This window comes from Astatotilapia calliptera, chromosome 19, assembly GCF_900246225.1.
Source record: "Astatotilapia calliptera chromosome 19, fAstCal1.2, whole genome shotgun sequence".
Lineage (NCBI taxonomy): Eukaryota > Metazoa > Chordata > Actinopteri > Cichliformes > Cichlidae > Astatotilapia > Astatotilapia calliptera.
In genome coordinates, this window is record NC_039320.1 from 27,955,334 (window position 1) to 27,969,266 (window position 13,933).

Below are 13,933 nucleotides of genomic sequence, written 5' to 3' on the forward strand. Positions count from 1 at the left end.
TGGCCCCGCCCCTCCCTGAGCTTGGTTCTGCCGGAGGTTTCTTCCTGTTCAAAGGGAGTTTTTCTGTCCCACTGTCACCAAGCGTTTGCTCATACGGGGAGGTCTGACTGTCTTACTGTAGAGTCTTTACCGTACTGTGTAGGTGGGGTCACAGAGTTTTCCTAATCTATTAAAACATGTCTAATAATTGGTTTTATTTTCAACCTACATTTTCAGCCACCTTCTTCTTAGTCTTCAGATACTAGATTGGTTTGTTGATAACATTGTTGAAATGTCAGATTTGGATGAAATCTGCTCGGCATTTAATAATGTTGACTTGTCAGGAAACGAAAAGGAAAAATAAAGCATCACTAAGAAGATTTGTTTTTCAAACTATGAGTCAGGTTTTGTTCCTTAAACTCAAAGCCCGGGCTGCTGATTTCCTGTGAGTGTCTGCGCTCTGCAGAACGAGGCCCATCCGAGCTGCAGAGGAGATTTGCTCTGACAGCCTTTTAGTGCGGCATGAAGCCAGGAGCTGCAAGTCTTCCCGTCACATCCTGTGATGCTATTTTGTGCGACGCAGCAGCCTGCAGGTTAGACAGAGCGTGACTGGAAGGTGGTGGATTCAGTTCTGTCCGAGACAGGCAGGCAGCATGTGTCCGTCAGCATCGGCCCGAGCGCCCGCGGCGGTGAAACGCGTACCTGCTGAGCTGCAGCTGTCGGTGTGTCTTTCAACTGATCTGCTGTTTGTATCAAACTGATCTGGAGCTGTCTGCTCTGGTGATCGGTTTGATCAGTGTGACATTTCTTCTGCAGGGCTTAGGAGTCAGCTCCACAATGCATTCTGGGTATTTTAGGGGCTAAAGCAGCAGTTGTTGGTGGCTGTTTACATGAGCAGCAGATGTTACGGTGTGAGCTGCAAGGAGATCTTTGACGGGAAAACGTGCAGTAATTATGCATAACAGACTTCCCCTCTGATAAATAATCACGTACACGAGTCCTGCAGGAGCTGAACCTCAGCTCATTACAGCAACAAAATCAAGTAGAGTTCCTGTTAATTACAGTTATTGTTGCAGGAAGTGCTGTGGTGTCAATGCCTCACTCATCTACCAGGCTCAGCAAACGTGCCCCTCACAGATTTTTGGACACTTCATAGGCTACGTTCACACTGCAGGCGAAAGCGCATCAAATCCGATTTTTTGACCCTGTGCGACCATCTATCCGATCATGGTGTGACAGTGTGAACGGCACAAATCTGATATTTTCAAATCTGATCTGGGTCACTTTCGTGTGTGGTACTGAATCCAACACATATCCGATGTTTCAGAAAGCGACTGCTGCTTGATGGTCAGGTCGCATTAAATCCGTCTTTTACGTCACCGACACAAGACAGGCGCCAATTATCAGCGCCGGAGAAGACATGGTGAACGCTTCCTGGACATCCAGCGAAACTGTTGGGAAGACAACGTAAACATTTTATTTGTTCTGTATAATCTGCAGATTCTGACAGAAATCTGCAGCTATCCTTTGAAACAGCGCTCCTCTCTAAAACAGCAATAAGGATCATTATTAGGTTATTTACATTATTATGTAAATAACAAAATAACTTAAAGCAAAAATTGGGAAACGTAAAGTCCGAAGTCTTTATATTAAGGCCATCAGTCAAACATGCTGTTGCTCTGGGTCTAAACAGAGCGCGCTGTGTGTGACGTCTTCTTTTGCGCATGCGGGCGTGTTGAGCGTTCACACTAGAGCGCGTTTGCTGTCGCATTTTATTTGTAGTGTGAAGAAGCAGACAAAAACATCAGAATTGAGCATCACGACCTGCAGAGTGAACGTAGCCAGCCTGTAAACTCAACTCTTTGAGTGGACGTCAGTGAGAGGAGCCACGTTGAGTTTGAATGAACACCTGTTACAGGAGCAATGATGGTTTGTTCCCAGATCTGCCTCCACGTTCTCCGAGACACATGAAAGAACTTCAAGAACTTTGTCTGGGAATCCTGATGCCTGAGAAACTGACTCAGCCTTCTGCTTCCTGGCTACAGCTCACTGATGAATAAAACTATGTTTCTGAATGTTGTGACATCGTGGAGCTGTGTGTGTGGCGGCTGAGTGACGTATGCGTGTTACCCACACTGCACCACCAACTGTATCAAGGCCTCTCTGGGCTTGACGTTGAAGCCGTTGTACTGGCTCGTCTGGCAGCGGTACGTCCCGCTCATCTCTCTGGTCACGTTGCTGATCCTCAGGATGCCGTCGTAGCTCTCCGTCTGAACGGAGCCGTCTGGCATCAGTGCCGTTGCCGCCGCCGCCACCCCGCTCTCCTCCACCCGAGACCACAGGATGATGGGTTTGGGTTTTCCAGAGACCAGGCACTGCAGGTCTACGGTGTCGCCTTCCTGAGCGATGAGGTGAGAGCGCCCCCTGGGGACGGTGAGCTCTGGAGGAACTACAGGGACAGAGACAGGATATCTGCTAACTGCCAAGGTTTGGACCCTTCAGAATAAAAGAGGAGCAGGTCTACAGCTGTGCATGAGAAACCCCCGCACACAAACACATCCTCCAAACACACACGCACATATTTGTTTCAAACTCCACTGCAGTTTGTTTCACCCTTCAAACATTTAGTAAACACTTAAACTAAAAATGTAAACTGCATTAAATTACAAATAAATAAATCAAATAAATGAGCTACTAACTCTTTTACGCTGCGTCCGCACCTACACGGGTATTTTAAAAACGTTTCTATGCGTTTGGACCTTTCGTCCACGTAAACGGCGTTTCGAATCACCGAAAACAAGTTTTTAAAAACTCCTTTTTTGCGTTCACGTGTGGACGATTCAGCGATGCTTCGTCTCCTGCTTTGCGTTGGTGTGGGCGCCCCGTCAAAAACCTGTCCGTGATGCCAGCAGTGTCCAAGTGTTTTCTTTTCTTTTCATACCGCGCGTGGTTGTTGAAGGAAGAGGAATAAAGTCCAGTGCTTTCTAATTAGGGAGCATTAATCCAGACTTTTGCCTAACGAGCTGGAGGAGGCGCACCAGGAGGGTGACGTGGAGCGTCCTGCTGTGGCGCCCCTCATAAGGCTGCAGTGGGTATAATGCCTTTGCTTTCTGACTCATCTGTGAGGTTAACTTTGCCTCCACACACAAAATGTTTTTGTTTCGTGTCTGATGGAGAACTCGTCCTTCGTCTAGAGTGACACTGAGAGAGCTGCTGGACTGTTCTAGCATTTATTTTCCTTATGGGGATTCAGGAGTGACCCAAGCGTGACCTTCATGCGTCAGCAGGCGTCACGCACAGTTTGGACTAAAGCGGGAGTTCGATTACCCCCGCCTCCTCTCGGGCTCTCTGACTGTTTCTTTCACTCTGCCAAGGTCATGAACAAACAGGAAGCCGCCGGCAGTCGTTCATCTGCCTGACATCTGTCTGAAGGTCTGCTCCTCTCTGTATCTGCAGAAGCTCAGAGCTTTGTACCACAGTTCAAGGACTAAACAACTATTATTTTAATCTTGGTGGCACAGAGGAAACCAGCCAGTGACAAGTGTACATGAGTTCATTCCCACTGTATGTTTTTGAAATGATGCAGGATGCGTCAAACAGCTGTCACAGATGACAAGGTTCAAAGAAAACAATTCAGAGCTGCAAGATATTATTTCTGAAAACCCGATATGAGGAGTGGGCGGTTTTATAATCAGCCTCAGTTCTGTGTGCGGCAAAGTTCACGCTTTATCTGAATGCCTGTCATCAGCAGCTGTGAGGAGCTGCCCTATGTAGAGCTGACGAGCTGGCTGAGCGTGGTTCAGGGGTGACCGACTGCTTGGCCTTCAGTGCCGCAGCCCCATGTCCAATCAGGCTCTAGCGTTGATCACAACAGCTGCTTCGAAGGGGCTGCCAAGTCACCGGGGCAGCTGTGATTAGTGTGTATTTCATTAGCGTGCATATTTGAGCTGGCAGCTGTTTGTTAACTCCACCTACCATAAGAGCTGGCCTCACCTGTGGTGGATGAAATGTTGACATCAATGCTAATCTCTGGGGTTCCTCCGTTCCTTAGTGATGCCACACAGGTGTAGGTGCCAAAGTCGGTGAACTTGAGGTCGATGATGTCGAGGTTGGTGGTTCCCGGCGAGACGTCTGTGTCAGTGTGGGTGATGACCATCCGCTCTGAACTCCTCAGAGGCCGCCCGTTCTTCAGCCAGCTGAACTGCAGTTCCTCTGGGGGCGTGGCCTCTACCTGGCAGCTGATCTTCACCTCCCGTCCAATCTGGATATTGTCATCATTGTGGTAAGGGTCAGGTGTGATCCAAAAGCGACCTTTACGGAGACCTACGTGACATAATGGACAAAGAAAGACAAACATTTGGGGACAGAGAAGATGAAGTAGAGGACACAAACACTAAAACACATCAGTGTCCTTGACCGAACTTCCAACATATTCAGAGAACAATCCGGTTGTAAGTTGACAAAGAAGATGCAGTAAAGAAGATGAAGATGCTCAGGTGTTGTGGTTTGATGTGTCTGTGGAAGTGAGGGCTGAGTGTCCGTTTAAATAAGTGCGACTGAAATAAACAACGTGCTTTATCTGAGGGAGCGTGAGTCCTTGAACGTCTCCGACAACAAGCGTTCAGCTTTATTCTTCATAAATAATTTTACTCCCAGCAGGACAAAAACAGACCATTCATCTGCCAGGTAAATTTAAAACCAGACATCAAACACGAGTGTGTGAAGAGGAGCTGAAAAGGAGTAACTTTATTACAAGTGTGAGTTAGCTGTCAACTATGTATCCAAATAAAGGTGATATTTGGGGGTATTTATGGGGACAGCCTTAGCGTGGACCAAGATGAATATCAAAAACGATGAACTGCCGAACAGAGTATCTGACTCAATGAGCCAATCTGAGCCTAGGAATGAACTGAAAGAGCAGCAGTTCAGCAGCAAGCCGACGGAGGGTCCAACAAGTTTGACATTTACCAGAAACAACCGCTGTTTTGTGGAACTCAGGTCCTTAAATTATTCAAAAGGCTGCAGCATCAACCTGACGGATTTATGAACAGTGTCCAACTCAAAACCTGCAACTGAATTTTTGCGACGACCAGTCAGGTTCTTACTATCTATTAGCATCTGTCACGCGCGCATTTGAACAGAAATGTTAGCTATATTACAAAGTACCCCTCTATATAAAGACTCAGGGGTTGGATGTTTTATGATCATCTTTCAGAGCATCCACAGCTTTCCCTGGATGCTCTTGTTTCGTTGGGGTTCAAATTGTATTTAGTAAATCTTTAACCTCCAAAGACCCGAACTCTCCCACAGCAGCATTTTTAATTTCTCTTTGATGTTTGAATATTGGACCCGATGAATCTAAAAACAAAGAATCACCAGATTTGTTTTTACCCGATTTTTGTTCCTAAGAACAATGAGAGCCACACATTATTCGTTTTAAATTTTGATGGAACAGTGGCAGCATAATGTCCTCGTGGACAGTATTTTGGTCTAAATGACCCAAAATGTGATGTCCACATATGTGGGCGCAGGTCCCAGGAGGTTAATATACTTTTTAAAGTTTGCAGCAAAAGCTCAAAATAATGACAGCAGTGCTCCCTCCTGGCAGACACACCTAAATGCTGCACCACTTTGTCCTTGAATTAAAGCATTCATAGGATTTTCCAAAAAGTTGACCTTTGACCTTGAGGTTGTAGTCACTGTGAATCGAACTCCTCTGAGATTTTTAGTATCTGCGTCACCTCGATTTAACTTATTGAATTCACAATTGTTTCCATTTTAAACTGACTGGTTCTTTGCTGGTGGAGCACTCAAAGCCCTTCACAGGTGTCGTAGCCCCGAGCACTTGTTTTCTATCTAACAGTGCATCAGGAGGACCTCAGGATTCAGTTCATACATTGGCATGCAGACTGGGGCAGAAGGATCTAGATCAGGCAGATGACCTGCTCTACTTCCTTAGCTAAGGCTAAGTCAGTCTACTCACAGGGTTCGTACCTGTACACACACACATTTATGTATATATCGTGCTACAATTCACATTTGATAAATGTCGCCATTAATTCACTCTGACTTTTGCTGTTTTGCTTCCACCACGATAAAATGCACTTCATGCACAGCTCTCTCTCTCTGCACGTCAAGAACAGCTTCCCGTCTCAAATCTCTGTTTTTTGCATTCGCTTATTACCCATCAGTCTACCGTTGCTTACAGCGCTGCCGGCTGCTGTCTTTGTTACTTAAATGACCTCAGACAAGAAAGCCTCATTTCTGCTGTTCACTACTGAAGAAATTTAAACTTTTTCAAATTATGCAATATTGCAGAATATTTTTAAGTTTCTCTGCTATAAAAATCCAGGCCAGGAAAATCTCCTTCATGTTTTTCTGTTTTATCCTCAGTTACTTTGACACAAAGGCCTCTACTGTCATGCTCACACCTCTGTCAAAGTCCCACATGTATCAGTTCTGATAAATGATCAGAATTATAATATTTCTGACTGTCTCAGGCAAAACTGAATCGAATCAGGACCTTGTGAATCAGAATTGAATATAGAAATCAGTGATGATGCCCAGCCCTCATGAGCAGCCTAGGCCTGACAGAGGGGATGTAGCTGTGGGTAATAAGAAAAGATGAAAAGAACTATTGATACATTTTTTGTTAAGTTAAGGCCTGATCTGTCTGAAATTCATAGCCAGCTCTGACACGGAGCCATCAACCTCTGAATGCTGAAAAAGCACAGTGTATCCAGGAAACACATTATATGCTGCGATAACTGCCCAAGTGTCCCCTCTAACACTGCCTTTCAGCGGCAAGCAGGTCGTCAGAGGAGCCGATGTGATGATTAAGTTTAACATTGTCTACAATACTGCCAAAGAGTGCCAACGCACTTTAAGCACAAGCACTTTTTCAGTAACTTATCTTTCCTTAGAAATGTGCTCTAAATAAAGAACTTTGTGTTGACAACATTGTTAGTGAATCATTTACAAGTTAATATTGTCTGTGTGGACGGCAATTTCCCCCACAAAAAAGTGCACATGTAAAACTGCGGTGTTAAGCAATGCAGTTGAAAAATTTGGGTGTGCCTAACTGGTGGGGAATGGGTTAGGGTTAGTGGTGCGCCTTTTTTAAAAACCGTGGCAGAAGGTTAGTCTGGAGCCCTGACTCAGTAATTTGTTTGGTGGCACAATGGTCGTTGTGTAGGCTTGTTTCCCACGTCAGTATCTCATTAGTTCCTATCAGAGCAATGACACCCACATATTTTGTCTTGTCTCTTCATATTTTAAATTATTAGAATCACCCTTCCTGCTGTAGAGCAACTAATCCGTCTGAATGGGGCTTAATTATTACTGAAGCCATTTGTTCAGTTTAATCCTGGGACCGTCCACAGCAACGTGCTGCTCTTCACTCTAACTGCTGACAGGATTCATTACCCTCATCACGACTGTTCTGTCCAGACTGATCCGCGGCATCACGCGTGATGAAAACGCTTCATTTTCTGATTCCTTCATTGCAGACGTCATTCTAGGTGATGAAAAAATAACAACGTTTACAAAGTACCAAAGTGGCTCCAACTGAGACTTTACTGCTCAAGATGGTTAAAGAAGTGTAAACGAGTTACTGCGTTTTAGATGTTGCTTACTTTTTCCAATCTGGACACTGATGAATGCTGCACTGGGAAAATGGGTGAGACCAACAGAGGATGTTTGCATTGACGCCACTTACATGGCGGCTGTGGACCCAGGACCTTCTTGCTGTGAGGCAACAGTGCTACCCACCAGTGTAACACTAAAACTGTCTATTGTCACTACAAACAGGATCGATGATGCTTTGCCTTTGATCCTACAGAACTCGTGTCACATTTTCATGTTTGTTGTACATGAATTGTTTGAATCTGTGTGATCAGTGTCTGTAGGAGTTTTTATAGCTCCTTTAGTGCATTAGCAAAGAAATCTTGATGATGATGGATCGTCAGGACGATGTCTGATGTATAAAGCGGTCCAGTTACACCAGTTCACACTCACCAGCACGTTCAGATTATCTTGGATAAATCACTTTGTTGTATGAATATGCAACGATTCACCAGAATCTTGTTTTGTTAATCCATTATTCATGTGAGTCTGTGTGTCATTCACAGGGAAATGTTGGCATATTGAATAACGTAGTTAAAGTCATGAACTACATCAAAGCAAGCACCCCTACACTCATATCTGCTCGAGCAGCTTTGATGGATGCAGAGATGGATGTTGGGCACAAATGGTAAAGGATGCTAAAGGATGGCTGCCTGTCCATCGTTGGCCAGAGTTGGAGTTACAAGAGCTACTGCTGAGGTTTCTTTCAGGAAAAACAAGTCCTAACCAGCAGCACATTTCAGTGACAGGGTCGCAAATCGTCCCTTCAAGTTGACAAAGTAGCTGCATTCAAAGCCAAACTTGAATTGTGGGGTTGCCAAGTGCACAGAGGGATATTTGACATGTTTCAAGCATTAGCAGGGCCTTGGGAAGAGATGGAGGCAAAATTCTCCCAGCTTGTGCGAGACCACACATCTCTGCTTTCAAAAGAGTTCAAGCGGTACTTCCCAACCACAAAAAGCCCCCGAACTTCAAAAGAATGGATGCACGGCCCATTCGTGAACAAACCAGGTGAACAGAGCGTGTCTGTGCAAGAAGACGATCCACAGCTGCAAATGATGGTGGCCTCAAAAGTACCTTTTAGATCAGCGGTCCCCAGCCTTCTTTGCACCACGGACAGTTTAATGTCAGACAATATTTTCAAGGACCGGCCTTTAAGGTGTGGCCGATAAATACAACCATATAATATGATACGACCGAGACACAAACGGTGGTATTTTGTAAATATAATAATAAACCCGAATTCACTGTGTAATTGTATAACTTTATTAGCAGCCTCCTCCTAAAATGCCCCAGTAACACTGAGTAACATCCTCCTCTCTGCCCCTTTATGCTCTCTGGTCGCTATGGTAACGTGTAAATCTTTACAATTCTTTCATAACACACGGGAAAGACCCAGGGAAACCGAGTTAACGATAAAAACCCTGAAAACCATAAATTTCACATTCGAGCCTCAACTCTTGCGGCCTGGTACCAAACGACTCACGGCCCAGTACTGGTCTGTGGCCCGGGGTTGGGGACTAACATGCTAGCAGTGCACAAGCGTTGTTTTTTTTTGTTTTTGTTTTTTTCCCCTTTTCATACCGCGCCCCCCCTGCAATGGCTCTGCGCCCCCCCTAGGGGGCGGGCCCCACACTTTGGGAAGGTCTGCCTTAACACAAGCAAATGTTTAATAATCAGAGTTTATTGTATTCACCAGTTCCCTAAAGAAAGTTTCCCATTGAATGTCCCCATTTAGGTTAAAGCGGAGTGTATTTGTGTAGAAACGCCGCCAACAATAATGAGTCAGGTGTAACAATGACTATAGTTTTTAAACACAGGCATGCTTTTGTACTTAGGATAAATCCACCCTTGAGATCAGTGACAAAACCTTTAATGATCAGTGTACTCTGGTACTACATCAATATGTCTAAGATTAAGAAATATGGCACATATATCAATCAAAATCAGGACTAAGGTGAGAAATCTATCCTTTACCATTCATGTTAAATCGACTCGTAACATCAGTGGAAATTAAAATTAAGAAATCCATTCTAAAATCGTACAGCTTGCCTTATCACGCACAGATCTTTAATACTGTACTTATTGGTGCCCGGAGGTAAAGGATACTTTGATTGGTCCTAATGTAGGTAAAGCAGTGTGTTTATTAATGATTAAATGAAATCTGTTACGATAGTTTTGGCTCAGAGGTTGGATCGTTTCTGCAAATGAAATGAACCCTTACTAATTATGTTCAAATTATGTGTGGTAACAATTCATAGTTGAAGTTAGAAATTTCCTTTTAGATTTAAATAGAATATAAAAACCAGGTTAACTTTCTAATGTTTGCCTATTTAACTTTATTTAGTCATGACTAACCAAGCTGCGGCTGCATCATGAGAAACGCCTGAAACGTCACAAAAATTTGATCTGCAAAATTCGGATTCCTCAATGAGAGCGAGTGTCTTCCTTCAGGTATGGAGGCAACAAAAACACGATGCAATAAGAAAACAGACCAAGATGAAGACGGGGGACCAGGGACTTCCTCCCAGTGAACATATTTGGAAGCAAAGTTCTTGCCTTACTGCTGGTAACAAACACTCAATAGTACAGATGTTTTGTTGCTGTTGTTTTTTTCTTGTTGTAAGTTTCTCTGCATGAATGATGTGCATGTAAACTCCCAAAACAACTCAGTAGCAATAAATGCAGTAGAACATTTAAAATGGCCAAGAACTTGGACATAGTTTTGATTTCTTCAAGACAAATAGAGACTTTAATTTTAAGTTCTTTCAAATCCCTTGGATGTTGTCAAATTAATATGCTTAATTGCAAAATGATTATTGTTAGATTTGTATTGTTGATTGTCATTTATGCTTAGAAATATTTACTTATATATGCTTAGAGTTTTGTAATTAGTTGTAGATTGGTAGAGGTTTTGATCCTTGATAGTCTGCAAACTTTGTGTGTATTAGACAGCACTTTGGGAGCATGAGAGGTCATACCGTGTCTTATTATTTTATGGTAGGATTAACGTAGTTGCGTCTGTTCTAGTCTAAGTGCTCTTTGTTTAGATGAACTGCAGGACTTCCTCACCGTGTTATCTAGGATGAACCATCTAGGGTGAGGGGGAGGCTACCCTCTTCCTGACCAAGGATGTTTGACCCTTTGATCAGCAGTCCCCCCCCCCCCACACACACACACACACACACACACAGGCAAGGTACTCTTTGTGTATGTAGACGTCATATGTTAATGAACTTATGCATATTCATGTAACCTCAATAAAAGGACAGTGATACGGGAGAACGGACGAGAGCTACTGGGGTCAAGCGAAGGAACGGTGCCTGTCCGGTTCTCTCCCGTGCACGAGTACCATGAAGAAGTTTGCCTACTTGCGTCTTGCCTGCAGTGTAATTATATTGTCTTAACGTTCCAGCGAATAGGTTTATGCTACAAACCTATCAATTATTGTTAGTGATAGGTTTGTAGCTTGTACCTATCCGCTGGAACGTTGAAGACAATATAATTACACTGCAAAGCAAGACACAAGCAGGCTGGTTTACTCATGCATGAGGGAAATCTGGCTGGAGCCAAGTGTCGTCCCACCACCTAGCCTCCATCAGACTCTCAGCCAGGCTCCCCATAGCACTCCTTTTATTGTGGTTACATGAATATGCATTGGGTCATTAACATATGACATCTTACATAGGTATACATGTGAACAAAGAATACTGTGTGTGTGTGTGTGTGTGTGTGTGTGTGTGTGTGTGTGTGTGTGTGTGTGTGTGTGAGGTCCAGATGTGACCCTGTGAAGACTCCCCAAAGCTGGTGCCAGGAGTCTAGCGGTCCATCTGAACAAAAGGCTCTTATACTTAAACAGATATACGTGTGTTTGCTATACCATATATCAGCAAGAGAAGATACGGCCTTTCCTAGGAGGTGTGTAATCTATGCCGGAACACTCTGTAGAGGGAGTGAACGCACTCCCCCTTCATGCTACACAGAGCTGTTACTTTAGGATGAAACATCCTTTCAATTCACCAATGATTATATACACTTCTAAGCATATATGAGTAAATATTTCTAAGCATAAATGACAATCAACAATACAAATCTAACAGTTAGATTGGGTAGTTGAATCGTAACCTTACATTGTACTTTGAAGGACTTGCCTTTAAGGGAAGTCGCAGCCCCAAAACTGACTGCCTGGTTTAGATACATGTAACCAATCAAAATGAGGATTAAGACAAAGAAACCCATCCCCCAAATCACTACAAATACCTTAACATATGCTGACTGTGTGTGTGTATAAATAGCTGCAGTGTGTGAGGCGAGCAGCTGATTGTCCTTGTTCATTAAGATTAAAGCAAGAACGCCTCAGAACAAAACGCTGCGTGTGTGTTTTACTGCGTCAGTAAAAGGTCTGTTGCATAACTAGAGGTGGATGCAGTCGTGCACACACACACGCACACATAGCTCCGTCTCTGTCAGAACACAGTCGTATGTGTGATGTTAGTGCTGTACTGTAGCAGCTTAAAGAGAACAACATGCTCGAGATGAAACGAGTCCTTTGCGCACACATACATGTGCTGTCAGCGCTGCGTCGGCTCTACCGTGAAACCACTGCCGACTGATTAGCTGCTCATAAATGTCACCTGTCATGTGGTGAGATCAATGAGGGAGCAAATACACAGTAACGTCAGGTTTATGTGTGGAGGCAGGAAAAATGGTGACACGTGTGAATGACTCTGACATTCACAGCTCGTTATACTACGCTGCTGTTCTGACAGCCTGCAGCTTCATCTGTGGACACTGGCTGCTTTTTCACTGTTTCTCCTTTGTTTAATGAAGCCACTTAATATTGACCCATGACTCATTCATAAAACAACTAAGAGTTGAACCAGTGTTGTAACTACATATAACAGACAACTTAGCAAAGAACCAGCTGGAAACAAAAACACATTTGTTCCCATTTCTTTATTAAGATCTATGAAAAGTGCCAAATCTAACACAGGTGGTGGGAATAAAGCTGTTTGCACGTACGAGGTAATTCCCACATGGTTATTAGCCTGGGTATCACCACGTGCAGCGTGTCCTTAAAGGGAACCCGGCTGTTAACACATGTTTGAGCTGAAATATGCTCTGTGCTTTCAATAACATATATGTGGTATTAAAATACACCAGATGTTTTCCTTTTAAGCACATTTTATATAAAATGATTCACCAGTAGGCCGCCATTGTTATTTACTTCTCAATGCACTCTGGGTAGTGACGTCAAACGGTTGCACTGCATCCAGTTCACAGTTAGCGGCGCACTGGAAATGGCTCCTGTTCAACCTTTCCAGTTTGAACCAGAACAATCCGAGAGAGAGGATGAAAATAGCCAACCAGCACTTAGTTTAGATGAAGATGAAAACAATTAAAACCATTTGACCCTAGAACAGAAGAAGCTTCTCAGAGGTGAAACGTCTTCACAAACGCTCTTCTTTCCGAGCTCTCAGGATGCCTCTGACATCTTCTGGGGAGCTTGCAGGAGTGCTCACAGACATATCAAGGTTCAAGGTTCAAGGTTCTTTATTTGTCACATGCATAGTTATACAAGTATAACACACAGTGAAATGTAGCCTGACACGCTCCTCGACATGTGCAAAAATTGGGGGGGGGGGGGGGGGGGGTGTAGAGGAAGAACATTATATATATATATATACATACATATATTATATACACTGGGTGAATGTGCAGTAGTAGCAGCAAGCAGGTGAATTCTGTACATTAATATGAATAGACATCTGACTATTTTACAGGATAGACAATATAAACATATTTAAAATTAAAGGAATTGAAATGTACATTGTGCCTTGGTTTAGTGTCTGGAAGAGTCCTGTCTCAGTCAATTATAGATGATGTGAGAGGGCGGGTGTGTGTGTTTAGGGCACGGATGGCTTGGGGATAGAAGCTCCTCTTGAGTCTCTCTGTCCTTGCCCGGAAGATGCGGAACCTTCTACCAGATTGCAGAAGTTGGAACAGTTTGTTGCCTGGATGGGACGGGTCCTTCAGTATCTGCGCTGCTCTAGTCCGGCATCTCCTGGTGTAGGTGTCCTGAAGCGGGGGGAGAGCAATCCTGCAGCAGCGTTCTGCTGTACGGATCACTCTCTGGAGAGCTTTTTGGTCCTTCACACAGCTGTTCCCAAACCACGATGTCATGTTCTGTGTGAGGATGCTCTCCACAGCGCCTGTATAGAAAATCCTGAGGATCTTTGGAGAGACCCTGAACTTCCTCAGTTGTCGTAGGTGATACAGGCGCTGCCTAGCCTTTTTGGTCTGGACCTGAATGTGGGCAGCCCATGTCAGG

At 44.1% G+C, this 13,933-nt stretch overlaps 1 protein-coding gene across 1 annotated transcript in view; it reads right to left on the reverse strand.

Annotated features, from left to right (window-relative positions):
• The window catches only part of LOC113012614 (MAM domain-containing glycosylphosphatidylinositol anchor protein 2-like), a 104,568-nt gene that overhangs the window by 13,876 nt on the left and 76,759 nt on the right, over positions 1–13,933 (reverse strand). The window contains exons 7-8 of the mRNA XM_026152907.1: positions 3,973–4,302; positions 2,114–2,428 (exon numbers count right to left, since the gene is read on the reverse strand). Of these exons, the coding sequence (XP_026008692.1) occupies positions 2,114–2,428; positions 3,973–4,302 (645 nt within the window). The remainder of the gene's footprint in view (positions 1–2,113; positions 2,429–3,972; positions 4,303–13,933) is intronic.